The sequence below is a fragment of the Delphinus delphis genome, chromosome 11 (assembly GCF_949987515.2).
Source record: "Delphinus delphis chromosome 11, mDelDel1.2, whole genome shotgun sequence".
Classification (NCBI taxonomy): Eukaryota; Metazoa; Chordata; class Mammalia; order Artiodactyla; family Delphinidae; genus Delphinus; species Delphinus delphis.
The window spans coordinates 31,227,284-31,254,653 of NC_082693.1; the positions used below are offsets into that span (position 1 = coordinate 31,227,284).

Below are 27,370 nucleotides of genomic sequence, written 5' to 3' on the forward strand. Positions count from 1 at the left end.
GTGTATTAAGAAGCTGTCATTGGAATTTTATTTAAATGCATCATTTCCAGGACTTCCTTGGCGGTCCAGTGGTTAAGACTCTGTTCTCTCAATGCAGGGGGCACAGGTTCGATCCCTGGTTGGGGAAATAAGATTCCTCATGCTGCACGGCACAGCCTAAAAAAAAAAAGTATCATTTTCTTTTATTTCCAGCATATGTCGAGATGGAATTCTTCTTTGCCAGACTCCCATTGATTTAACACTACGTAAGTTTTGAAATCATGATGCTTAAGATATCTACTTTGGTTAAAATAAGCAGATCAAGGGGCCCTTGATTAACAGCTTCCCTTGTTCCACAGAGAATTGTTCTAGAGGGGCTGAATATGTTGACTGTAGGAATCCTAAGGCACAGAGAAGAGTTGACAGTACCTGTAGCACTCGGAACATACCTAATTTTGAAGTAAGTAACATGGCAGTAGAGTTTAGTTTTTTAAAACTTTTGTTTCAGTGAAGAAGGAAATTAAAACATCAATGAAAAGTAATTAGAAGGTCATATTATTTTCTGTGTGTCATTTTGATTTGTCAAATGTTGACTCTAAATGTATATTTGGTATATTTCTGCATTGTCAATTAAAACTGATAATGTGATGTATTTAGACTAGTGCCCCATGGTGTATATTTTATATTTATTTCTGTAGGAGAACTTGCCTTGCAAGCGTGGATGCTACTGTCCTGTAGGAATGGTTCGAAATTCTAAAGGGAACTGTGTCTTCCCTGATGACTGCCCATGTTCTTTTGGTGGACAAGAGTATGACCAAGGAAGTGTCACCTCGGTTGGCTGCAACAAATGGTGCATAATAAAAGATTACTACTTTATTTGTTTTGGATATTTGAAAGTGGACAATCTGCTCTGATTTTTATGGGAAAGAAGTCATACTCTGGGATATTTGGAAAATAATGGTCAAATGTAGTTAGAAAAAAAGCTATCTTTAAAATAGAAATTTTACATAGCATTATGTACGATGAACATCAGATAATGAAGAAACTGCAAAATTTAAACCAATATGAAACATTGTTTTGTGCTTCTTTACAAAAACAATATGAGTATATGAATCTTGATGTAATATAATTACCACACTGTATCATTGCTCTCTTTTAGTACTTGCATAAAAGGATCTTGGAACTGTACACAAAATGAATGTCAAACCACCTGCCATATCTATGGGGAAGGTCATGTTAGATCTTTTGATGGAAAAAGTTACAGCTTTGATGGTCTCTGCCAGTATTCATTTATTGAGGTAATTGCAAGTGTATTTTATCACAATTTTTCTTTACTTATTATTTATTTGTAGATGAACTCTGGAGTATTTTATTCTCAAAATGTGAAATTAAAAAAAAATGGCCCCTTATATGTTTCTCAAAGGCAGTAAAATGTAACATAATGTAAAAATGAGTCTGGAGGCAGTAGACCTAGATTTCACTCCTGGCTCTGCCATTTCTCAGATGTATGACTTACTTTGGGCACATTCCTTAATCTCTCTGTGTCTCAGTTTCCTCAGCTATAAAATGGGGATGGAAATAGCCCCTACTTGAAACCAAAGTAGAGAAAATATTGGCGCACATACTAAATGCTCAATAAATGTTAGGTGTCATTATTTTAACAACAGCACTATTAGCAATAACAGTTACATTTTCTTGAGTGCTTTTTGCAAAGCGAATTTATATATTTTATTACATTCAATCATTTAAAATATAAAAGGCTTATATTATTATTCCTATGATGGAGATGAAGAAATTGAGGGTTAGAGAGGTTAAGCAACATGAATTACTAAGCAGAAAATGCTATATTCAACCTAGATCTGTCTGATTCTGGAGTTCATGCTTGTTCCATACACCTAAACTGCTTCCTAAGTAACATGTAATGGGTGAAGTTTGGATTGTTTTGCATTAGTTTTGATTGAATATCAAATTTCATATAAATCACTGAGGAAAAAGCCCCCACATCTTATCTAGCTATTTGCAGAGCCTAGAAATAAATCTAAGACTTACACAATTTAAATATATATACATCTATGGTATAATTCTAAACTTGTATAGAGGTAATGGGAAAAGGACTCAGTCAAAACAAGTTAACTAGTTTGGACTCAGCAAAGGCTACAGACCCATAACACAGTTACACCACTGTCTTTTGGAAATTCCATAACAAAACATATGGTAATTTATTGATTATAAGGGGTCACTGTCTAAGAAATGTTTGTCTGATACAAACATTGTAATTGAGTTCCATGTCCCTGATATAAATAAACTATTATTAACATTTAATTTTTAAAGGATTATTGTGGTCGTGAAAATGGCACATTCCGTATTTTAACTGAAAGCGTCCCGTGTTGTGAAGATGGGCTTACATGCTCAAGAAAAATTATAGTTGCTCTTCAGGTACAGTACTGTTTCTCTTTACTTTCTTTTTCTCTCAGATTATGCACCGCCAAATAAAACTAATGTTTTTGTAAGTCTATCTTTTCATTTATAGGATCAGAATATTGTCTTGCAAGATGGTAAAATCACAGCAGTCAAAACTACGGAAAGTAAGGAATGTGAACTCAGTGGAAAATCATACTCTGTTCATACTGTTGGCCTGTACTTGATTTTGAAAATTTTAAGTGGAATAACCATAATTTGGGACAAAAATACAAGAATTTCTGTGTTATTGGATCCACGCTGGAATGTATGTATATCACATTCATATATATAATAATATAACAGAAGCAAATAACAATAGAAGCAAAATCATTTTTGCTGCTGAAGATTAGAGACATATTCAAATGTGGAAAGTGGGAGAATGGTAGTCTTTGTTATAGAACAAGGTTCCACATCTATTCAACCTTACGTGAAGTATTAAATGTAATCAAAGATGATAGAATTTGGTGAAAAATAAATGCAATAAACCTGAAGCATTCTAGTTTAGCCATATGTGGTTGCTTGGTGTATAGATAGAATTAATGTAATCCTTGGAACAAATATTCTAAGAACCTAAGAGTATACTCCTGTATGATTTGAAGCTACTGAATATAATTATTTTTAAATTCTTAAGGCATTTATCTTGGTCAATACTGAAATATAGGATATCTTGGATTAAATGGGAGCAGAATCTTATCCACAGATTCTGGTTTCCATTCAAAATTTGGAATTTAAAATAGATTTATAATATACACAATCTTAATATCTCTATCATATGTCTATCTATCCATACCTATCTATCTCTCTATATATCTCTAGCATAACTCACTTTTAAAGTTCCCTTTCTGATCTATATAGGGCAAAGTGTGTGGTCTTTGCGGAAATAACAATGGCGATCTTAAGGATGATTTCACAACGAGATACTCATCAGTAGCTGCTGGAGCACTGGAATTTGGAAATAGTTGGAAAACAAGTCAAGAATGTTCAGACACAGTAGCTCAAACCTTCCCATGTGACTCAAACCCATACTGTAAAGCTTGGGCTGTGCGGAAATGTGAGATCATCCGGGACAGCACCTTCAGAGACTGCCACAATAAGGTAGTGGGGCTCTGAGAGCAATGACAGGCACGGGTTTTGCCCTCAGGTACTCAGGTGCTGTGCTTGATGCCAAAAATCTTGGCTTTCTGTGCACCGATGGTGAAAAGAAATACAGAGACAAGAGTTTTGGAGCAATGAGAAAAATGGCTTTAATCTTTGCCTGGCAAAGGGGAAAACACAGCAGGCTAGTGCCTCAAGAACTGTGCTCCCCTTCCCTGGGGAACAGGGAAAGATTATATAGCCTGGGGCTCATGGTCTGGGGTAGGTGATAAGGCTCAAAGTAATTAAGGTCTTGCATGTCTTTTTTTCTGCAAATTCATGGCCAAAGCTGGTGTCAGGTGGCTCAGCAACCCGGTCTGGTGTCCCTGAAGTTATTGCCTGTGACCTTCTTTCTGAAATGAATAGTGCTACAAGGGAGTGCAGGGGAGAAGAAATGCCAGGTGCAAAGGGTAGTTCATATGGAGTCAGAGAGTAACTAGCCTTGTGAAGGACAAGGCTACAAGTGTTTGTTAGTAGTAACAGCTAAAGAATAACCAAGATTGCTTAACTCTTTCAAGTGTGGTTATATTGTTTCCCCAGTCTGTTCATTGTTTTCTTATTTTCCTTGTTTATCAGAAAAGAAAATCTCATTTCTATTTTTGCTTTAACATGGTCTTCCTAGGTGGACCCCAGTACGTACTATGATGCATGTGTTGAAGAAGCTTGTGCCTGTGACATGGAGGGGAAGTACCTGGGATTCTGCACAGCTGTGGCGATGTATGCAGAAGCATGCAGTGCGGTTGGAGTATGTGTTACATGGAGGAAACCAGATCTCTGTCGTAAGTCCATATGTTGTTGTTCTTTAAAACGTAATCAGACAGAATTGTTTTGTTAGACAACCATTCTTCTCCTCATATTTTCTATAAAATACATATTCTTGGGCATAGACAGGTTTAAACACATGTTAATGTTTGTTTATGATTGAAAAAAAATACCTATTTAAAAAAGTATAGCACCTGGCACAGTACATCAAATTCAACTTTTTTAGTTTCAAAAGTTCTTCTGTTCACAGGGGAAAATTGAATATTGATGGAAAATATTTCTTATTCATACTTAAATGAACAATGAACTGTTTACCTATCTTGGTATAGTTATATATTCTTAAATATTTACCTCATATATCACTTTTGGGTGAAGTCCTCACACATCATCTTGAAAAGTTCTACAGAGTTCTAGTCAAGATAAACTGTTAAATGAATATAAACTGAATTTTGTTATGTGTGGAATGTGGTAACTTTAGTAGAAATTAGTCAACACATTTCCTTCCAAAGGAAGGTATGATAAGAGATAATGTGTCAAATGAGAAATGTTGAAATTGAATCCTCATTTTATTTAGTTTATTATGTACAGCTTTATATATTATATTGAAATCTTTAGTTGCCTCATTTGGGAACTGTTATTTACATATTAAAGAAGCTTAATTTCCCTGGAGATTTATTTTTCTCATTTAAGCTTAGACATTAAAACCATGAATATAGACTATGACCTAAAATAGCTAAAAAATGGGAAAATTAATATTTACTCTTCCACCTCAAACCAATCTTATTGTGAGATGTCAAAGAAAAGTGCTATTTTGATTCTATATGCTTTCCCTCCTTTTTTTGTAAGCTGTTTTTGCTCATATGGCAATTTAGATAAAGCCAAAGGGACTTGATAAGACAGAATGATATACTTTAGTTCTGTTTATTGTTAGTTTCATTCAAAAACTCTTATAAAAATGCTTTGGAAAATGAAAGGTGAAAATTGTCATGTAATGAATGCAAGTAATTTGATATAATTCAATCATAGCTGTCTACTGTGATTATTATAATGCACCTGGGGAATGCAGCTGGCATTATAAACCTTGTGGTACACTGACTGCAAAAACATGCAAAGATAGAGTAATTGGCCAGAAGTTTTCTGCAGTTTTAGAAGGTAAGACATATTTTAATAATTTCCATGAAGAAGCGCAAATTATACTGATACCTTAAAACGAAAATATTTTAGGATACTGACAATTCAGTATCTTACATTTTGTAATTTAATGAATAGTTGTTTATCTTAATATGATATTAATATTTCTACATTAGAAATATTTTGTCTAGACATAAATTATCTATTTAACAGGAGAGAGAGAGAGAGAGAGAGAGAGAGAGAGAGAGAGAGAGATAGGGAGAACATAGCGATCTGATCACATTGGCAATCTTTATACATTTCATTAGACAAGGTAGTTTGTTGAGAATGTAGTTTCAGAATGCAACATATAATATAGTCTCACTTGAATGGAGGCCAATTAACTATATCTCACAGTTAAAAATTACCTTATTCTTAGCATTACATATCTTAGAGAAAAAGAATGAAGTGACAAGAAAACAAGATGATACAGAAACTTTCCAAAAGTCACATCTGTGTTAAATCCCAGGCTTTGGGATATTTTCAGCCCATTTTATTATGATTTCTGTTATCTTCGTCTACCCTTGTGAAAGTAGATATTTGGAATTGGCATTCACATTTCAAGACCCATATTTATCCAAGTCTTGCATTATGTTCAACAGCGTGCTGTCATTAAAGTAGTAAATCATTTAAAATATTTTAGGAAACATACTAGAAAAAAATTAAATCAGCCAAAATTTCTAATTTCTCAGGTTTATATTCATTGCAAGAGGGTCTGAATCCTGTTCAATTTATTTTTCTTAACAAAACGTCTTTATTTATTTATTTAACATCTTTATTGGAGTATAATTGCTTTACAATGGTGTGTTAGTTTCTGCTGTATAACAAAGTGAATCAGCTCTACATATACATATACCCCCATATCTCCTCCCTCTTGTGTCTCCCTCCCATCCTTCCTATCCCACCCCTCTAGGTGGTCACATAGCACCTCACTTATCTCCCTGTGCTATGCAGCTGCTTCCCGCTAGCTATCTATGTTACAACTGGTACTGTATATATGTCCATGCCACTCTCTCACTTTGTCCCAGCTTACACTTCACCCTCCACGTGTCCTCAAGTCCATTCTCTCCATCTGCGTCTTTGTTCCTGTCCTACCCCTAGGTTCTTCAGAACCTTTTTTTTTTTTTTTAGATTCCATATATATGTGTTAGCTTATGGTATTTGTTTTTCTCTTTCTGACTTACTTCACTGTATGACACACTCTATGTCCATCCACCTCACTAGAAATAACTCAATTTCATTTCTTTATATGGCTGAGTAATATTCCATTATATATATGTGCCACTCTTCTTTATCCATTCATCAGTCAATGGATACTTAGGTTGCTTCCATGTCCTGGCTATTGTAAATAGAGCTGCAAGGAACTTTGTGGTACATGACTCTTTTTGAATTATTGTTTTCTCAGGGTATATGCCCAGTAGTGGGATTGCTGGGTCATATGGTAGTTCTATTCTTAGTTTTTTAAGGAACTTCCATACTGTTCTCCATAGTGGCTGTTTCAATTTTATATATTTTTCACTAAGAGTATGCTGTTGTTTTGCTATTATCTACTTCAGTTCATGGAACCATTGAAGTAAGTTTACAAAGGTACAATGTAGTTTCAGCAAATAGAGATGAACTGCGGGTCATTTTTACACACAGGCTGTTATGCTAAGTGCCCAGACAGTGCTCCCTTCCTGGATGAGAACACCATGAAATGCGTCAGTTTGTCTGAGTGCAGCTGCTTCTATAATGACATCATACCTGCTGGTGGAGTGATCCAAGATAACTGTGGGAGAATATGGTAAATTCTCTAACTGTCCAGTATTTCTGGTTCTTCCATTTTTATTTAGAAAACAATTAAGAAAAAAATCAGTGAATATATTTTTTAACTGTTATTTCTAAATGGGAAGGTCAGCTTTAGGTTCAGTTTTATATCACTTATGTTGGTTATTTTGTGTTTTCAGTAAATCCACATATCAACAAATGGTTTGTTAAATCTTATACTTAGTGCATAAGACAGAACAGAAAATGTCACTATGTACTTTTGGGTAAAAAGAAAGTTTTCATTCCATAAATGTAAGATCATGTTTATAGGCTTTCAGACAGTGACATGGAAGTAAAGAAGGGAGGTCTGTACTAGAGCGGCATGGCCATCAAAAAAAAGTCATGTTTGAAACTTAAAATCTAAGAACTAACTTTACAGCTTGACTCCAAACATTCCTTTAGGTCCCAAGAACTCCTCAGTGAAAAGATTAGGAAACAGTACATGAAAAATACAAAAAAAAAGTTTGAATCCACAGCATGCTCTTGGGGAAACAGTTATTTACTGTTCTCTTATTTGGTTCTGTTTTGATTTTCACTGTTAGACAATTTGTTATTTTAAATTTGGGAGATGTATGTAATTAGGAGCTAAAAATTTCAACCTAATTCTTGTTTTTTATTTTGATTGTTTATTTTTTGTTTATAATTTAACTTTCAGCTATTGCATCGCAGGAGAGTTGGAGTGCAGTGGTGAGTCACTATGTTTTACTCTAATCAATTTAGGAAAGATGAGGTAAAGGGTTTGGAATCTTTTCATATCATCAACAGCAGAGGAGTAAGTACTTAATGCTTTAGACTGCTTCTCAGTGGATTGAGACTATTCCGTTTCAGGGTATTTGTTCATATTGAGTCAGTTCAAAACCAATGCTGTCAAGGCACTTCGAACCACTGGTAGATGGGGCAATTCTCCTGCCACACTCCTGCCTGTCTGTAGGTTCTGGGAATTAAGGGAGTGAGACATCAACTAAAATAATTTAATAAAGGGATGGAGTGGAAGGTGAGGATTATATAGATAGAATTCAATACTTGAAGGATTACTCATGTGCAACATATATCTTAAAAGAAATTTCAATAAGCTTCCAAAGAATATATAAACGACTCCTGTTTTGCATTTGAAATTGCAAGAAGTGAAATAAAAAAGGCCAGATAACTCATAGGCAACTTGAGTTTTAGATTTTCTTTTCACAATTTTTCATTCCTGTCAATAATAGTAATTTATGATTATTTCAGAAACTGCTCCTACAAATTCAACATTTACAGGTAAAATCATCATTATGGTTTAAATGTGTATTTCTGATGTCTTTTTATGGATAATCATTTATAGTTTCACATGAATCTGTGCCAGCAAAAGATATGCTGGTAAATATGCTGATATAAAATTTCAAATTAAAATTAACAGTTATTGGGCTTCCCTGGTGGTGTAGTGGTTGAGAGTCTGCCTGCTGATGCAGGAGACACGGGTTCGTGCTCCAGTCCGGGAAGATCCCACATGCTGCAGAGCGGCTGGGCCCGTGAGCCGTGGCTGCTGAGCCTGCGCGTTCGGAGCCTGTGCTCCGCAACGGGAGAGGCCACAACAGTGAGAGGCCCGCGTACCTCAAAGAAAACAAACAAACAAATAAAATTAACAGTTGCTAGAAAATATGTCAAAATATTATTTCATTATACTCCTGTGATTTGTTAGAAATATGATTAGAACGTACAATAGGTATTGTATGCTTATTAGTTAAATATAATCATCCAAAGCTTGATATTTTTAGATGATAATTGGAACAAGTGGAATGAAAAAGAAGTAAATGTGATCTCCTGTGAAGTAAATATTTTGAAATCATGATTATACTGGGAGATGACTTGAAAACATAGAAATAAAAGTTAATTTATTTTTCTTAACTCATGTATTTGTTGCAAGCTATAATTTGTTGCAAGTATTTCAGTTATGTCCATTCAAGAGCGTATTGGGCAAAATGCAGTTTAACTTTGGGTTTGGAACTTGTAATACTTTGGTGATATAAGTGTACTTAGAGTTGCTACAGTACACTTACACATTCCTGTCTTGTATGATTCAGGGATAGAATTTATTTCCTGTTGATCATTATTTAGAGGTGGTGTCAATTAAGAGATAGTATAGTAAATTGGAAACCTTAGGTTTTGGTAACGTATTTAGTATGTGGTCATCAGTGAAGTGTTATTTTAGTTATCATTGGTTACTTTCCTAAAGCTAAGGTATCACATGTCAGGGTTTGTCTTGGCCCTGTCTTATAAAGTTCCTGTGAGATTTTGGTTAAGTGGTAATAACAGAAAATAGTTATTTTTTCGGGCATACAGTAAGTATACAGTGGTATTCATATTGATTTAATGAAAGATTGTTTTGTTAATTAACCTCTGCATACAACTTCAGAAACTTTTATTAAGTTTATGGCAACTGGTTTCTTGAACTAAATTTTCCAGCAAAATTATTTAAGTAATTTATTTTCATAAATATTTTCTTCCCTAAACAGTTTCTACTACAACAGCTACCTCCATACTAAGCGCTGAAGCAGGTAAAAAAAAAGGCTTATTTGTTTTTTAGCTTCTAAATAAGCATCAAAGTGAATTTGCAACTCAGGCATTTGGCCCTTTTCTCAATTTTGTCATTCTCTATTTATTTATTTTCTAAATGCCAAATAGCAGGGTCTACATCCCAACTGTGATATTGGTGAAGAACCTCTTCCCTATTCAGAGATCATGTGTCCTAAAAATAACATTCTACATATTACTAATTTGGAAGAAAGTGGCTACAGAAGAAAATTCTATGCTAAATTCTTTGAAAATAATTTATATTTTCTTTTCAACTGACACCAAGGAATTTTAACTTTAATTGAATCATTTGTAATTAAAGCAGTGATCAGAGAAGTACAGGAGTACTTCTGGTAAATGAATTTAACTGACATTTCATTATTTATTTGAATTATAGAGATATCTAACCCATGTCTAAATAAATACTTTGTAATCTTGCCTTTCAACACCATTTTAACATACATTTCTGAAAATTTGTCTCCTCCTTTGTACAGCAATTACACTGGTGACCAGTAGCTCAGGCACAGGCAAGCCATAATCATCAACCACAACTTAATCAAGAGGGTATTAAAAAAAAATTCCAAAACTTCCTTCTTCAGTATTATACCTTTGCAGTTACACTTTTCAGGGAAGATTTTTGTTTTTTTTTTTAACGTCTTTATTGGAGTATTATTGCCTTACAATGGTGTGTTAGTTTCTGCTTCATAACAAAGTGAATCAGTTATACACATACATATATACCCATATCTATTCCCTCTGTGTCTCCCTCCCTCCCACCCTCCCTATTCCACCCCTCTAGGTGGTCACAAAGCACAGAGCTGATCTCCCTATGTTATGCGGCTGCTTCCCACTAGCTATAAGTTTTACATTTGGTAGTGTATATATGTCCATGCCACTCTCTCACTTTGTCCCAGCTTACCCTTCCCCCTCCCCGTATCCTCAATTCCATTCTCTAGTAGGTCTGCGTCTTTATTCCCGTCTTACCCCTAGGTTCTTCATGACCTTTTTTTTTTTTTTTTATTCCATATATATGTGTTAGCATACGGTATTTGTTTTTCCTTTCTGAGTTATTTCACTCTGTATGACAGACACAAGGTCCATCCACCTCACTACAAATAACTCAATTTCATTTCTTTTTATGGCTGAGTAATATTCCATCGTATATATGTGCCACATCTTCTTTATCCCTTCATCTGTTGATGGACACTTCGGTTGCTTCCATGTCTTGGCTATTGTAAATAGAGCTGCAATGAACATTGTGGTACATTACCCTTTTTGAATTATGGTTTTCTCAGGATATATGCCCAGTAGTGGGATTGCTGGGTCATAAGGTAGTTCTATTTTTAGTGTTTTGAGGAACCTCCATACTGTTCTCCATAGTGGCTATATCAATTTACATTCCCACCAACAGTGCAAGAGGGTTCTCTTTTCTTCACACCCTCTCCAGCATTTATTGTTTGTAGATTTTTTGATGATGGCCATTCTGACCGGTGTGAGGTGATACCTCATTGTAGTTTTGATTTGCATTTCTCTAATGATTAGTGATTTTGAGCATCCTTTCATGTGTTTGTTGGCAGTCTGTATATCTTCTTTGGAGAAATGTCTATTTAGGTCTTCTGCCCATTTTTGAATTGGGTTGTTTGTTTTTTGATATTGAGCTTCATGAGCTGCTTGTATATTTTGGAGATTAATCCTTTGTCAGTTGCTTCATTTGCAAATATTTTCTCCCATTCTGAGAGTTGTCTTTTGGTCTTGTTTATGGTTTCCTTTGCTGTGCAAAACTTTTAAGTTTCATTAGGTCCCATTTGTTTATTTTTGTTTTTATTTCCATTTCTCTAAGATGTGGGTCAAAAAGGATCTTGCTGTGATTTATGTCATAGAGTGTTTTGCCTATGTTTTCCTCTAAGAGTTTGATAGTGTCTGGCCTTACATTTAGGTCTTTAATCCATTTTGAGCATTTTTCACAGAACTGGAACAAAAAATTTCACAGTTTATATGGAAACACAAAAGACTTTCAATAGTCAAAGCAATCTTGAATAAGAAAAACAAAGCTGGATGAATCAGGCTCCTGGACTTCAGACTATACTACAAAGCTACAGTAATCAAGACAGTATGGTACTGACACAAAAACAGAAATATAGATCAATGGAACAGGATAGAAAGTCCAGAGATAAACCCATGCACATATGGTCACCTTATCTTTGATAAAGGAGGCAAGAATATACAATGGAGAAAAGACAGTCTCTTCAATAAGTGGTGCTGGGAAAACTGAACAGCTACATGTAAAAGAATGAAATTAAAACACTCCCTAACACCATACACAAAAATAAACTCGGAAGATTTTGTTTTCTGTTTTTGTTTTGTTTATTTTTAACATTTTAGAAGAAAACTTTGGAAAAAAATGTTATACAAACTGATAAGAGTCTTTGACTTTTATTTGTGGTCTATAGATTTTAAACTTTAATTTTACATTTTGACATCTATGTACTATTTAATCAAATTTCTCTGAAACATTAATTTCAAGTTAATCCATCTTATATATTGCCATAGATGTTATCAGTAACACAATTTTCCTTCCACATGAAACATTTTTTTCCATTATGTTCTCCAATTCAGCAGCTTCCATTCCAGAGATTACTACATCAAGCAGTGAAATAATCCGTAGGTGAATCAACAAGCCTATAAACTGACAAATATAGGCTTTTACATATATTAAAATTGTTTTTTACATATTAGAATCAACAGACCCACTCTCCTATACTTAATACCTTTTTATTCCCCTCAATTAACATTATTTTTCTTTCTCCTCTTATTTATTACTTTCTCCAATCTGTCTGTCTCTGTATATACATATATATTTTAAAACATAATATTTTATTGAGGTATAATTAGCATGTTAACATTTTATTAGTTTCAGGTGTTCAACATAATGATTTGATATTTATATATATTGCAAAATGATCAGCACAAGAAGTCTAGGTAACATCCTTGAAGTCACAGATAATGGTTTGCCATCCTTGTATTCCCAATTGCACTTAGTCCCAAGCTATATAATAGTTAGTATTCAATAAATATTTGTAGAATGAATGGATGATTCTTCTTTTCCCTGTCCCAAATTTTAATTCAGGTTTTTTCTTTTGGCACAGAATTTCTAGTGAAGATTATACTATTGATTAGATATTATTTATACTGATGAATCTTATAGTTCATACATTTCATTCATTGGAGCTAATATTTCTTCTCTAGAATACAAAGAGATAGTGTAAAATCAAGACTACTTTTTGATTATGACTTTATATCATGATATAGAATTATGACTAATTTGCGGTACTTTTGTAATTTTTAGTGTTGTCTGATTTATTTGGTACTTAATACATGTTGCTTATATTCAAAGGGCAAACATGTAACTTTATCAGCATCATAGTGTGGAATATCATTAAAATGCCCAACTGACATGTTTAATTTCTATCAAACTTTCTCTTATGTTGAATATCATTAGCAGGTCTGGCTCTTTCAATGTAATTTTAGAAGAACTGACACATTTCAGAAATATTTTTCTTTATTCTATAATTGTAAATTTATTTCTGAAGGCTTAGTAAAAATTTCATCCCAGTAGTTGTTTAATATACACTGCATAATGATATTCTATGTATGTATTATCTCAGCCATAAACAATGGACTGAATTCCTAATTCTCAGCCTTGTTCTGTGTCTAAGATAAGTAATTTGGTTCAGTTATATAGGTCTCTTTCAGTTAAAATAAAATCATTCACTCAGCTACTAAAACTTTTGAATCTTGAGGCCATTTAATGTATTCTTGACTGTTGATTTGATGAATTGTGTAGTCATGCATGAGTCATAAGCAATTTGGATAACTATTTCAATATGATGCTGATATCTGCATCTTGCATTAAAAGTAGGCAATCAGAACTAAGAAGACTGGTTTGATTTTTTCCAGTTTATACAGATATTTTCTTTTATTGCCTTTTCTTCCCCAAACATTCGGTTTTGAACATAATATTCTGGCAATTAATTTTGTCAACATTCTGTATTGTAGCAAGCAAACTTTTCACATAAAACAGAAGGCCATGAGTAGATTACCTAGAGCTTTCGTTACTTCATCATTAGCCACTGATACGGTTTTAGATGTAAAATTAATCTTAAAACACTACAAAAATCTCATCAATTGCTTCCACCATAGCATTTAAAAAAATTATAAATCTAATGTAGAGTTTAATTATAGGGAAGATTAGCTAGGTGATGTTTTCCTGAATTCATTTGGTATTATTTATGACTTTTAATGCTTAACCTTACCAAATCCTAATGTTTTATTTAATTTCACTGAAATTCCAGCAGACATTTCATGCTATTAGTATAATATTATTTTACTAAAACATCATCTTAGTACTGTATTATAATATATAGCAAATAATAACTATTAATGAGTGATTACTATACTTTAGTCATTATATCATGAACTTTTTATTCAATTTCTCATTAAATCTCAACAATCCCCTGATTCCACAATCCTCCACAACACAGGTGCCCTCATATTTTACAGGGGAGGAGATACAAAGAGCTTAAATATTTTTTCCAGCATTACAAATATCAGAAGAAAAAGGGATTTTCTGGTATGATGTAGAGAGAAAAAAGAGTTGTCTTTTCCTTTTTATTTGTGAAAGCAAGAAATTATAAAATCAGAAATTATAATTTCACAGATGTGAATCATTAAGGCTTGCCCCAACGTTAATCTGAAATCAGGAGAAAAAAGTAGTTTTTAGAAGTTTATTTTTTTCATGTTAAAATTATGTAAATGTGCCGCAAATCAAATAAATTTTAAGTAGATTTAGTCAAATAATCCTAATATAGAGAAAACATTGATTATCAAGTTATAGAATCATTAGTAACTTTCCAGAATTTTTGGATAATGTAGATGTAGCTTTATATTGATACTGGAATAAATTAATAATTGCTTATTTCCCAGATGAACTGAGGCACATAAAATTTTGTATATTACTTAAATTTCAATTCTAAAATAATTATTAGTGATTTAATGTTTAGCTCCTCATCGACTATTCCACAACATCTTTTCTGAGAATATGCCCATATCATACATAACAGGTAGGAACTTAGAAATTATTCAAATAATCATTGATTTAGTTTCATCAAAAATCTGTAACTTGGGGGCTCAGATAGTACCACTTGGTTATCTTTGTTCAATTAACTGCATAACCATAAATTCTATTTTATTTAATTTATTTTTTAAACATCTTTATTGGAGTATAATTGCTTTACAATGTCGTGTTACTTTCTGCTGCATAACAAAGTGAATCAGCTATATGTATACATATATCCCCATAGCTCCCCCCTCTTGCATCTTCCTCCCACCCTCCCTATCCCACCCCACTAAGTGGTCACAAAGAACCAAGCTGATCTCCCTGTTCTATGTGGCTGCTTCCCACTAGCTATATATTTTGCATCTGGTAGTATATATATGTCAGTGCTACTCTCTCACTTCTTTCCAGCTTAACCTTCCCTTTCCCTATGTCCTCAAGTTTATTCTCTATGTCTGCGTCTTTATTCCTGCCCTGCCCCTAGGTTCATCAGAACCTTTTTTTTTTATTCCATATATTGTGTTAGCATATGGTATTTGTTTTTTTCTTTCTGACTTACTTCACTCTGTATGACAGACCCTAGGTACATCCACCTCAATACAAATAACCCAATTTCATTTCTTTTTATGGCTGAGTAATATTCCATTGTATATATGTGCCTCATCATCTTTATCCATTCATCTGTCGATAGACACTTAGGTTGCTCCATGTCCTGGCTATTGTAACTAGTGTTGCAATGAACATTGTGGTACATGACTCTTTTTGAATTATGGTTTTCTCAGGATATATGCCCAGTAATGGGAATGCTGGGTCATATGTAGTTCTATTTTTAGCTTTCTAAGCAACCTCCATACTGTTCTCCATAGTGGCTGTATCAATTTACATTCCCACCAACAGTGCAGAAGGGTTCCCTTTTCTCCACACCCTCTCCAGCATTTATTGTTTGTAGAGTTTTTGATGGTGGCCATTCTGACCAGTGTGAGGTGATATCTCATCATAGTTTTGATTTGCATTTCTCTAATGACTAGTGATGTTGAGCATCCTTTCATGTGTTTGTTGCCAATCTGTGTATCTTCTTTGGAGAAATGTCTATTAAGTCTTCTGTCCATTTTTGGATTGGGTTGTTCGTTTTTTTTTTTTTTTTTTTTTTTTTTTGATATTGAGCTGAATGAGCTGCTTGTATATTTTGGAGATTAATCCTTTGTCAGTTGCTTCATTTGCAAATATTTCTCCCATTCTGAAGGTTGTCTTTTTGTCTTGTTTATGGTTTCCTTTGCTGTGCAAAAGCTTTTAAGTTTCATTAGGTCCCATTTGTTTATTATTGTTTTTATTTCCATTTCTCTAGGAGGTGGGTCAAAAACGATCTTGCTGCAATTGATGTCAGAAAGTGTACTGCCTGGGGTTTCCTCTAAGAATTTTATAGTATCTTGCCTTACATTTATGTCTTTAATCCATTTTGAGTTTAATTTTGTGTATGGTGTTAGGAAATGTTCTAATTTCACTCTTTTACATGTAGCTGTCCAGTTCTCCCAGCACCACTTATTGAAGAGGCTGTCTTTTCTCCATTGTATATTCTTGCCTCCTTTATCAAAGATAAGGTGACCATATGGGCGTTGGTTTAGCTCTGGGCTTTCTATTCTGTTCCATTTATCTTTATTTCTGTTTTTGTGCCAGTACCATATTGTCTTGATTACTGTAGCTTTGTAGTATAGTCTAAAGTCAGGGAACCTGATTCATCCAGCTTTGTTTTTCTTATTCAAGATTGCTTTGGCTATTCAGGGTCTTTTGTGTTTCCATACAAATAGTGAAATTTTTTGTTCTAGTTCTGTGAAAAATGTCACTGGTAGTTTGATAGGCATTGCATTGAATCTGTACATTGCTTTGGGTTGTATAGTCTTTTTCACAATATTGATTCTTTCAATCCAAGAACATGGTATATCTCTCTATCTGTTTGTATTGTCTTTAATTTTTTTCATCACTGTCTTATAGTTTTCTGCACATAGATGTTTTCTCTGCTTAGGTACGTTTTTCCTAGGTACTTTATTCTTTTTGTTGCAATGGTAAATGGGAATGTTTCCTTAATTTCACTTTCAGATTTTTCTTCGTTGGTGTATAGGAATGCAAGAGGTTTCTGTGCATTAATTTTGTATCCTGCTACCTTACCAAATTCATTCATTAGCTCTAGTTGTTTTCTGGTAGCATCTTTAGGATTCTCTCTATATAGTATCACATCATCTGCAAACAGTGACAGTGTTACTTCTTCTTTTCTGATTTGGATTTCTTTTATTTCTTTTTCTTCTCTGATTGCTGTGCCTAAAACTTCCCAAAATATGTTGAACAATAATGGTGAGAGTGGACAACCTTGTCTTGTTCCTGATCTTAGAGGAAAAGTTTTCAGTTTTTCACCATTGAGAATGATGTTGGCTGTGGGTTTGTCATATATGACCTTTATTATGTTGAGGTAAGTTCACTCTTTGCCTACTTTCTGTAGGATTTTTTTTATCCTAAATGGGTGTTGAATTTTGTCAAAAGCTTTTTCTGCATCTTTTGAGATGATCATATGGTTTTTATCCTCCAATTTTTTAATATGATGTATCACATTGATTGATTTGCATATATTGAAGAATCCTTGCACTCCTGGTATAAACCCCACTTGATCATGGTGTATGACCCTTTTCATATACTGTTGGATTCTGTTTGCTAGTATTTTGTTGAGGATTTTTTCATCTATGTTCATCAGTGATATTGACTTGTAGTTTTCTTTTTTTTTGTGAAACCTTTGTCTGGTTTTGGTATCAGGGTGATTGTGGCCTTGTAGAATGAGTTTGGAAGTGTTCCTCCCTCTGCTATATTTTGGAAGACTTTGAGGAGGATAGATGTTAGCTCTTCTCTAAGTGTTTGGTAGAATTCGCCTGTGAAGCCATCTGGTGTTGGGCTTTTGTTTGTTGGAAGATTTTTAATCACAGTTTAAATTTCAGTTCTTGTGACTGGTCTGTTTATATTTTCTATTTCTTCCTGGTTCAGTCTTGGAAGGTTGTGCTTTTCTAAGAATTTGTCCATTTCTTCCAGGTTGTCCATTTTATTGGCGTATAGTTGATTGTAGTAATGTTTCATGATCTTTTTTATTTCTGCAGTGTCAGTTGTTACTTCTCCTTTTTCATTTCTAATTCTGTTGATTTGAAACTTCTCCATTTTTTTCTTGATGGGTCTGGCTAATGGTTTATCAATTTTGTTTATCTTTTCAAAGAATCAGCTTTTAGTTTTATTGATCTTTGCTATCATATCATTCATTTCTTTTTCATTTATTTCTCATATGATCTTTATGATTTCTTTCTTTCTGCTAAATTTGTTTTTTTTGTTGTTGTTGTTGCTCTTCTTTAATTGCTTTAGGTGTAAGTTTAGGTTGTTTATTTGAGATTTTTCTTGTTTCTTGAGGTAGGATTGTATTGCTATAAACTTCCCTATTAGAACTGCTTTTGCTGCATCCCATAGGTTTTGGGTCATCATGTTTTCATTGTCATTTATTTCTAGGTATTTTTTGATTTCCTCTTTGATTTCTCCAGTGATCTCTTGGTTATTTAGTAGCATATTGTTTAGCCTCCATACATTTGTATTTTTTACAGTTATTTTCCTGTAATTGATATCTAGTCTCATAGCGTTGTGGTCAGAAAAGATACTTGATATGATTTCAATTTTCTTAAATTTACCAAGGCTTGATTTGTGACCCAAGTTATGATCTATCCTGGAGAGTGTTCCATGAGCAGTTGAGAAGAAAGTGTATACTGTTGTTTTGGGATGGAATGTCCTATAAATATCAATTAAGTCCATCTTGTCTAATGTGTCATTTAAAGCTTATGTTTTCTTATTTATTTTCAATTTGGATGAGCTGTCCATTGATGAAAGTGGGGTGCTAAAGTTCCCTACTGTGATTGTTTTACTGTTGATTTCCCCTTTCATGATAGTTAGCATTTGCCTTATGTATTGAGGTGCTCCTATGTTGGGTGCATAAATATTTACAATTGTTATATCTTCTTCTTGGACTGATCCCTGATCAATAGATATGTCCTTCTTTGTCTCTTGTAATAGACTTTATTTTAAAGTCTATTTTGTCTGATATGAGAATTGCTACTGCAGATTTCTTTTGATTTCCTTTTGCATGGAATATGTTTTTCCATCCCCTCAGTTTCAGTCTATATGTGTCCCTAGGTCTGAGTGGGTCTCTCTTGTAGACGGCATATATGTGGGTGTTGTTTTTTTATCCATTCAGCCAGTCTATGTTTTTTGGTTGGAGCATTTATTCTATTTACATTTAAGGTAATTATCGAGATTTATGTTCCTGTTACCATTTTCTTAATTGTTTTGGGTTTGTTTTTGTAGGTTTCTTTCTTTCTCTTGTATTTCCTACCTAGAGAATTTCCTTTAGCATTTGTAAAGTTGGTTTGGTGGTGCTGAATTCTCTTAAATTTTCTTGTCTGTAAACTTTTTAATTTCTCTGTCAAATCTGAATGAGATCCTTGCTCAGTAGAGTAATCTTGGTTGTAGGTTTTTCCCTTTCATCCCTTTAAATATGTCCTGCTGCTCCCTTCTGGCTTGCAGAGATTCTGCTGAATGATCAGCTGTTAACCTAATGGGGATTCCCTTGTATGTTATTTGTTGCTTTTCCCTTGCTGCTTTTAATATTTTTTCTTTGTATTTAATTTTTGATAGTTTGTTTAATATGTGTCTTGATGTGTTTCTCCTTGGGTTTATCCTGTATGGGACTCTCTGTGCTTCCTGGACTTGATTGACTATTTCCTTTCCCATGTTAAGGAAGTTTTCAACTATAATTTTTTCAAATATTTTCTCATCCCTTTCTTTTTCTCTTCTTCTCCTGGGACCCCTATAATTCGAATGTTGGTGCATTTAATGTTATCCCAGAGGTCTCTGAGACTGTCCTCCATTCTTTTCATTCTTTTTTCTTTATTTTGCTTTGCGATAGTTATTTCCACTATTTTATCTTCCAGGTCATTTATCCGTTCTTCTGCTTCCGTTATTCTGCTATTGATTCCTTCTAGAGAATTTTTATTTTCCTTTATTTTGTTATTCATCATTATTTGTTTACTCTTTAGTTCTTCTAGGTCCTTGTTAAACATTTCTTGTTTTTTCTGCATTCTATTTCCAAGATTTTGGATCATCTTTACTATCATTATTCTGAATTCTTTTTCAGGTAGACTGCCTATTTCCTCTTCATTTGTTTGGTCTGGTGTGTTTTTCCCTTGTTCCTTCATCGGCTGTGTGTTTCTCTGTCTTCTCATTTTCCTTAACTGACTGTGTTTGGGGTCTTTTTGCAGGCTGCAGGCTCATAGTTCCCGTTATTTTTGGTGTCTGCCCCAGTGAGTGAGGTTTGTTCAGTGTCTTGTGTAGGCTTCCTTGTGGAGGGGATTGGTGCCTGTGTTCCGGTGGGTGGGACTGGATTTTGTCTTTCTGGAGAGCAGGGCCACATCCGGTGGTGTGTTTTTTGGTGTCTGTGAACTTAGTATGAATTTAGGCAACCTCTCTGCTAATGGGTGGGGTTGTGCTCCTGTCTTGCTAATTGTTTTGCATGGGGCATCCAGCACTGGACGTTGCTTGCCATTGGGTGGAGCTGGGTCTTAGTGTTGAGAGGGAGATCTCTGGGAGAGCTCTCACCAACTGATATTACATGGGTCCGGGAGGTCTCTGGTGGTCCAATGTCCTGAACTCGTGTCTCCCACCTCAGAGGCTAAGGCCTGACACCAGGCCAGAGCACCAAGACCCTGTAAGCCACCAGGCCTAAGAGAAAAGGGAGAAAAAAGAAAGAAAAAAAAATGTCAATTATTAAAATAAAAAATAATAAATGAAAAAAAAAGAGCAACCAAACCAATAAACAAATCCACTAATGATAACAAGTGCTAAAAACTAAGATAAACATAAAAATCAGAAACAAATCAGTCACAGACAGCAAACCCCAAGTCTACAATTGATCCCAAAGTCCACTGCCTCAATTTTGGGATGATTCATTGTCTATTTAGGTATTCCACAGATGCCGGGTAAATCAATTTGATTGTGGGGATTTAATCTGCTGCTCCTGAGGCTGCACAGAGAAATTTCCCTTTCTCTTCTTTTTTCACACAGCTCCTGGGGTTCAGCTTTGGTTTTGGCCTCACCTCTGCAAGTAGTTCACCCTCAGGCATCTGTTCCCCGCCCAGACAAGAGGGGGTTAAACAGTGGCTGATTAGGGGGCTCTTGCTCACTCAGGCCAGGGGGAGTGAGGGGTACAGTAGTCATAACTAGAATGTGGGGTGAGCCTGCAGTGGCAGAGACTGATATGATGTTGTAACAGCCTGAGGGATGCCATGTGTTCTCCTGAGGAAGTTGTCCCTGGGTCATGGGACCCTGGCAGTAGCAGGTTGCATGGGCTCCCAGGGGGGCGGTGGGTGGTGTGGATAGTGACCTGTGCTTGCACACAGGATTCTTGGTGGCTACAGCAGCAGCCTTAGTGTTTCCTGACTGTCTCTGGGGTCCGAGCTGATAGACACAGCTCATACCCTTCTCTGGAGTTCATTTAGGCAGTGCTCTACCTTCTGTGGGCAGATGGGGAAGGAGTCCCCTCTCCTGTGCACCCCAAAACAATGGTCTCTTGGCTCTTAGACAGGTCCAGATTTTTTTCTGGACTCCCTCCCACCTAGCTGTGGTGCACTAGCCCCCTCAGGCGGTCTTCACGCAGCCAACCCCAGTCCTCTCCCTGGGATCTGACCTCTGAAGCCCAAGCCTCAGCTCCCAGTGCCCACCCACCCTGGCGGGTGAGCAGGCAAGCCTTTCAGTCTGGTGAGTGCTAGTCAGCACCGATCCTCTGTGAGGGAGTCTCTCCTCTTTGCCCTCTGCACCCCTGTTGCTGCACTCTCCTCCATGGCTCCAAAGCTTTCCCCCTGCCCAGCCCCCGTTTCCACCAGTGAAGGGACTTCCTAGTGTGTGGAAACTTTTCCTTCTTCACAGCTCCTTCCCTGAGGTACAGGTCCTGTCCCTATTCTTTTGTCTCTGCTTTTTTCTTTTTTTCTTTTGCCCTACCCTGGTATGTGGGGATTTTCTTGCCTTTTGGGAAGTCTGAGGTCTTCTGCCAGCATTCAGTAGGTGTTCTGTAGGAGTTGTTCCACATGTAGATGTATTTCTGATGTATTTGTGGGGAGGAAGGTGATATCCACATCTTACTCCTCTGCCATCTTGAAGGTCCCCCCTCTGGAACCACACCAACCATAAATTTTGTACTTCAACATGTGCTATAGATTCCTGGACTGGGTATAAAATGTTGAGAATTAAATGTGACATTTTTGAATTTTAACAGTCATAAGAGATAACATGTCCATTTGCTGGTGACTGAAGTATCATAAGAATCTACTTAAAGTGAGGATGGCAATCAGTAGACTCTCAGAAGGACGAGTATGTTTATTGATAGTCTTATTTTGAAGCTCTTAAAAAAGCCAAGTTTAATGTTCTATTGATCTTCATTTTTCATGTAAGAATAAAGTAATTCATTTTAAGGCACATCAACATAATTAAAAAAAAACTTGTTTTATAAATTCATCCAATAAGCATCACGCCATAGTAAAAATACAACAGTTTAAAGTGTTTGCTTTTAGAACACTTTTTTCCTTTTTTCTTTTTAATTTTTATTGGAGTATAGTTACTTTACCACACTGTGTTAGTTTCTACTGTATAGCAAAATGAATCAGCTATATATATATATATATATATATATATATATATATATATATATCCCCTAGTTTTTGGATTTCCTTCCCATTTAGGTCACCACAGTGCATTGAGTAGAGTTCCCTGTGCTATACAGTATGTTCTCATTAGTTGTCTATTTTATACATAGCATCAATTGTGTATATGTGTCAATCCCAATCTCCCAATTCCTCCCACCCTACCCTTTCCCCCTTGGTATCCATAAGTTTGTTCTCTGTCTCTATTTCTGCTTTGCAAATCAGATTATCTATAACATTTTTTAAAGGAAGTAAGGATCCTTTTTGTGGAGAAATTGCCTTGCACAAAGTGAAGTCTTGAAAGTCATATCCCATCTCTTTTACTGACATCAGTGATTTAAAAGTTGAACAGCATTTGACAAGTTGTGATGAATTCATAACTACATAATGATTTTTGGTTTTTAGCTTTCTAGTGGTGAAGCTCTCTTGATCAGTGATGAGAAAAATGGATCCCAAGATAAGAGTTTAGTCATCATCACTAGCAAGTTTCTTGTTTCTTTCTAAATATAGTATGCCTCAACTAAGAATATTTAAATAGACACTGAAAAATGAAATGTAATATTTCCAGATATAATATAGCTAGGAAGACACATCATTTTGAACATGTGTTGCCTCTCCATGAACTGTCTACGATGGATGGAAGGATTTCTTTCTTAGACTTGAGAACCCATTTTACCCAGAAATTTGGTTTATAGTCTCAATGTTCTAAATGTACTTTCATTTTGGATAATATATTTGTCCTTTTGAATTGAACCAATATGATTAATGGGTTAATTTAATTTAGCCAAAACTCTTCTATTTTTATTTTCTGCATTGTCTTAAGATATCAATGTGGTATTTTTAAAAAACCCTATGATTCTTGAATAGGTAAGATTTATTTCAAAAAAAGACTGTGCAGAAGGGTACCTTTTTTCCCTTATCTTGTTCCCTGGGTGAAGTACTTTTGATCAAGTAATAGATCAAATACTTCCCTGTATTAAGTACTTTTCACTAGCCATTAGTTATTTTTTTGTTTTTGTTTCTCACCTATAACTTGAAAATGACTTGTACAATAACTTGTACAAGTTATTTTAAAGTTTCTTCCATAAATTTAAATGACCTTCTCGGATGGATCAAAGGCATTCCTGCCAGATAGAAGGAGAAAGGCCTGGGTGCTCAGAAGAGGATTTATGATGTATTTGACTTTAAAACTTTAAAGGAAGTTAAAGGAAGCAATATGCAAAGCTTAAGTTTTTTTCCATGCCTTATATATCTATTTTATTTTCTGTACAGTAAAGGCTTTCAAAGGGTTAAAATGCCCTGAGAGATGCTTAGCCAACCATTGCAATAAGTATGTTATTTTTAGAAGAAAAATTATTCAATTATGCTTTTTTCCTGTTTAGCTTGACAAATCTTGACACAGAGCTAATATTTACTGAGCACTATTATAATTATTTGACACATATTATCTCATTTGATATAGAATTCTATGAAGTGGGCACCATTATTTTCCTCAATTACAAATGAGGAAATGGAAGCACAAAATGTTAAGCCGTGTGTTGAAGGTCACTTGGTAATAAGTAGCAGAGAGAGGATTAAATCCAGGGCATAGTTTTCTAGATTCTAGTCTTAAGGCTTTTGTGTTTTGATATTTAAAAAAAAGTTAAATTTAATTTAAATCAGTTATTGAAGTAGTAGCATATAATTGCAGATTCCAATTTCAAATTGGGACTTGTGTTAAAATTTATAGTAACTTATTTAATAAGTTTCTAATAAATTTATAACTTATTTAATAAGTTTAATAAATTTATAACTTATTTAATAAGTTTCTATTAAAACTAAAAATAGCTCATTGACTAAATGGGATACTAATTCATATAATTAAAATGTAGGTTTCTGTTACATAACAATTTGATATCTTAAAATACATCTTTCTTGTCTCAAAAAGTTAAATTTTATCAGAATTTATATAAGTTGTATATAAATTTTATTTGTTTGTATAATGTGCTTATTCTAAAATTGCATCAATCATAGAAAGAAGATAATTGTACCAGGATATTACAGAGAGCCAGCTGAGTGTAGTGGGAAGCAGAAGCAGATAAATAAGAACTAGAATCTCTTCTCTTCTACTTACTAGCTGTATGACCCTAGTTTTAGTCTGTCAAACACTCTGAAGATTAGTTTTCTCATTCTTTAAGTATGAAAAATATAATATCTACATTACAGGACTTGAGTAAATGTGATAGTGCAGCTTTGTGTAATACATAATAAATACTCAATAAAGTCAAATTTATTACTACTTACAATTTTTTAAAGAATAATTCATTATGTAAATAAACTTAAATTTTAGCAGAGGAGTTTAGTATTTTTAATAATTAATCACAAATATACTGCTTCCTTAATTAAAACCAATTTTATGTATTTTTAACTTTTTTCAGGAATAAGATATTTTGCAAAAAATAAACTTTGCAGTACTGAATGTGTTGTTTATTATGGTAAATGTTATAGATACTCCTTAAGATTATCTTTCAAATTTATATTAAGTAAAATAGAATCCATTGAAGAAAAAAGGCAAATTAATAATTTATAAAAGATTTTATAAAAATTTAAATGGTTCTTAGAAGTAAACAAAAAACTTAGCAGTAGCTGGGAAATTAATTGCAAGATTTTATTTTAATTATTAAGTTTATTGAGAGGTGAAAAATAAATGAGGTTAAAATAATAAAATAAATTATTAATTTTATCATGAGGTAAAAATAAATGGACACAGTCACTTTGAAAATTGTTAGGGTGGATTACTACTTTGTAATACACAGAGCTATCAATATTTTGGTAAAGACAGCTCTTTCTATTATCATTTATGTCTTGGCAACAAAGAATCTGATACACAGTAATTCATAACATCAAGTACTTTAGTGTGTATGTTCATCTGCAAGTAATGGAAAAATCAACTGAAATTGTAATGGTTATGGATGTCAAAATTAATGAGAACAGAAATGCTTTATCTATCAGTTTTGGTAATTAAACCATGAAGACAAGTAGATGTGGATTCTCATATATTCCTGTTAGTAGAGGCTTATCCATACTTTTTATTGCTATATCAACAATTTCAGACCTACCTCTTCCCAAGTTCTTTTGTGGGAAAAGATAACATGACTTTGTTAAAAAAAATATGGCAAGAACTAAACCAAAATCTTAGTAGGAAAGTAATAACGGAACAAAAATCTTAAGGACTCTTTGAAGAAAGTCACTGGATTCATGATTCTCTTTTCTATAGTAGGAATTGACTGAACAGTTAAATCACCCATTGGTATTAAAGGCCAAGTAAACTGGAGATGAGAAGTTCACTTTATATTTTTCTCAGGTATTACTAGAACTCCAGTGCCTATCACCTCCACAGCTGGAAGTGTGGGCACCACAGGAGCAGTGGGCCCCACCTTCACCAGTCCTGGGCTTATATCAGGTAAATTAAGTTCAGAACAAATATACCAGCCACTCCTAAGCAGCTGGTTTAAGGCAATACTGCTCACTGCAATATTTTACAAAATAAATGTATCTGACTTATGTATAATCAGATTTGGATGTTCTTTATATGTAATTAAAATGTAGACTCCGTAGTTTTTGCACAAGTTACTTTATTATTGAATATCATGTTATAATCATATACACCCATTACCTTGAGAGTTGACAGCACGCACTTTTTTAACAGAAAAAAACTGTTTTTTCTTTACCTTCATCAGGGTCAACTGGAGGATCAGTAAGTGCAACCACAGGCGCTGAAGATGGAAGCACAAGTGACATAGGCTTCAGAGCAGGTGAGACAAAGAAATGAGTCCATAGCTTCTTTCCACAAGCAGTTCTCCTTTTCAAGTCAAGAACAACTGTACTCTGAGTTCATTAGATAACAGAGGTCTGGTGTCAGCACTATGTTATCTGGATGACTTTGGGAAAAATTCAAAAATTAATATTTATATGTTAACAAAATATTAGTGACATTTCTATGGCACACTGAAATTTCTGAATTATGCTGAAATATGTGTCTTTTTTCCCAGGTGGAAGAAAATAATAAAAGTTCTCAAAACTGGCAGAAGCAGGATTAGAACCCAGACCCTTAGCCTCCTCTGTCATAGCTCCACAATTCTGCGATCTGTGCCTAAGAGCAAACATCCAAGAGAAGTCAGTGAGAGTATGCTTGCCCTTGTGCATCACTGACTAAATTTCAACTACTGTTGGTTTCATGAATAAAATATTATTGACTTCTTTAAGTGTAGATGATTTTGATTAAAAACAAACAAGCCTGAGTTCACCCTGTCCCTTATGCTGCAAGTTAGTGACTTTAAATATTGAATAACTCTTAAATTTCCTCTGTGCATCACATTTGCCTCTGCTTTTGATCAGATGTTAAACATTTTTCACCTAGTCTTTACATGCACCCACCTCGCTCACTTTCCTCTGATACAGTGATGCTCAAAGTGCAGTTCCCACACCAACAGCATCCACAACTCCTGCAAACTTTTTAGAAGCACAGAATTTTGGGGCCTACCTGCCTAGAATCAGAAGCTCTTAGTGTGCAGCCAGGCAAACAGTGTATTAACAAGCCCTTTAGGCAATGGATGCTTGTCAATGTTGAGAACTTTCCCACCCTTTCCCACTT

At 34.5% G+C, this 27,370-nt stretch overlaps 1 protein-coding gene across 1 annotated transcript in view; it reads left to right on the top strand.

The window, feature by feature from the left end:
- Positions 1-27,370, top strand: part of LOC132434276 (mucin-19) — a 101,536-nt gene that overhangs the window by 20,497 nt on the left and 53,669 nt on the right. The window contains exons 19-35 of the mRNA XM_060025956.2: positions 193-245; positions 339-439; positions 678-829; positions 1,139-1,277; positions 2,311-2,415; positions 2,510-2,704; positions 3,295-3,534; positions 4,196-4,352; positions 5,362-5,487; positions 7,147-7,288; positions 7,967-7,998; positions 8,539-8,568; positions 9,804-9,845; positions 10,356-10,388; positions 12,478-12,522; positions 26,081-26,179; positions 26,457-26,531. Of these exons, the coding sequence (XP_059881939.2) occupies positions 193-245; positions 339-439; positions 678-829; positions 1,139-1,277; positions 2,311-2,415; positions 2,510-2,704; positions 3,295-3,534; positions 4,196-4,352; positions 5,362-5,487; positions 7,147-7,288; positions 7,967-7,998; positions 8,539-8,568; positions 9,804-9,845; positions 10,356-10,388; positions 12,478-12,522; positions 26,081-26,179; positions 26,457-26,531 (1,766 nt within the window). The remainder of the gene's footprint in view (positions 1-192; positions 246-338; positions 440-677; positions 830-1,138; positions 1,278-2,310; positions 2,416-2,509; positions 2,705-3,294; positions 3,535-4,195; positions 4,353-5,361; positions 5,488-7,146; positions 7,289-7,966; positions 7,999-8,538; positions 8,569-9,803; positions 9,846-10,355; positions 10,389-12,477; positions 12,523-26,080; positions 26,180-26,456; positions 26,532-27,370) is intronic.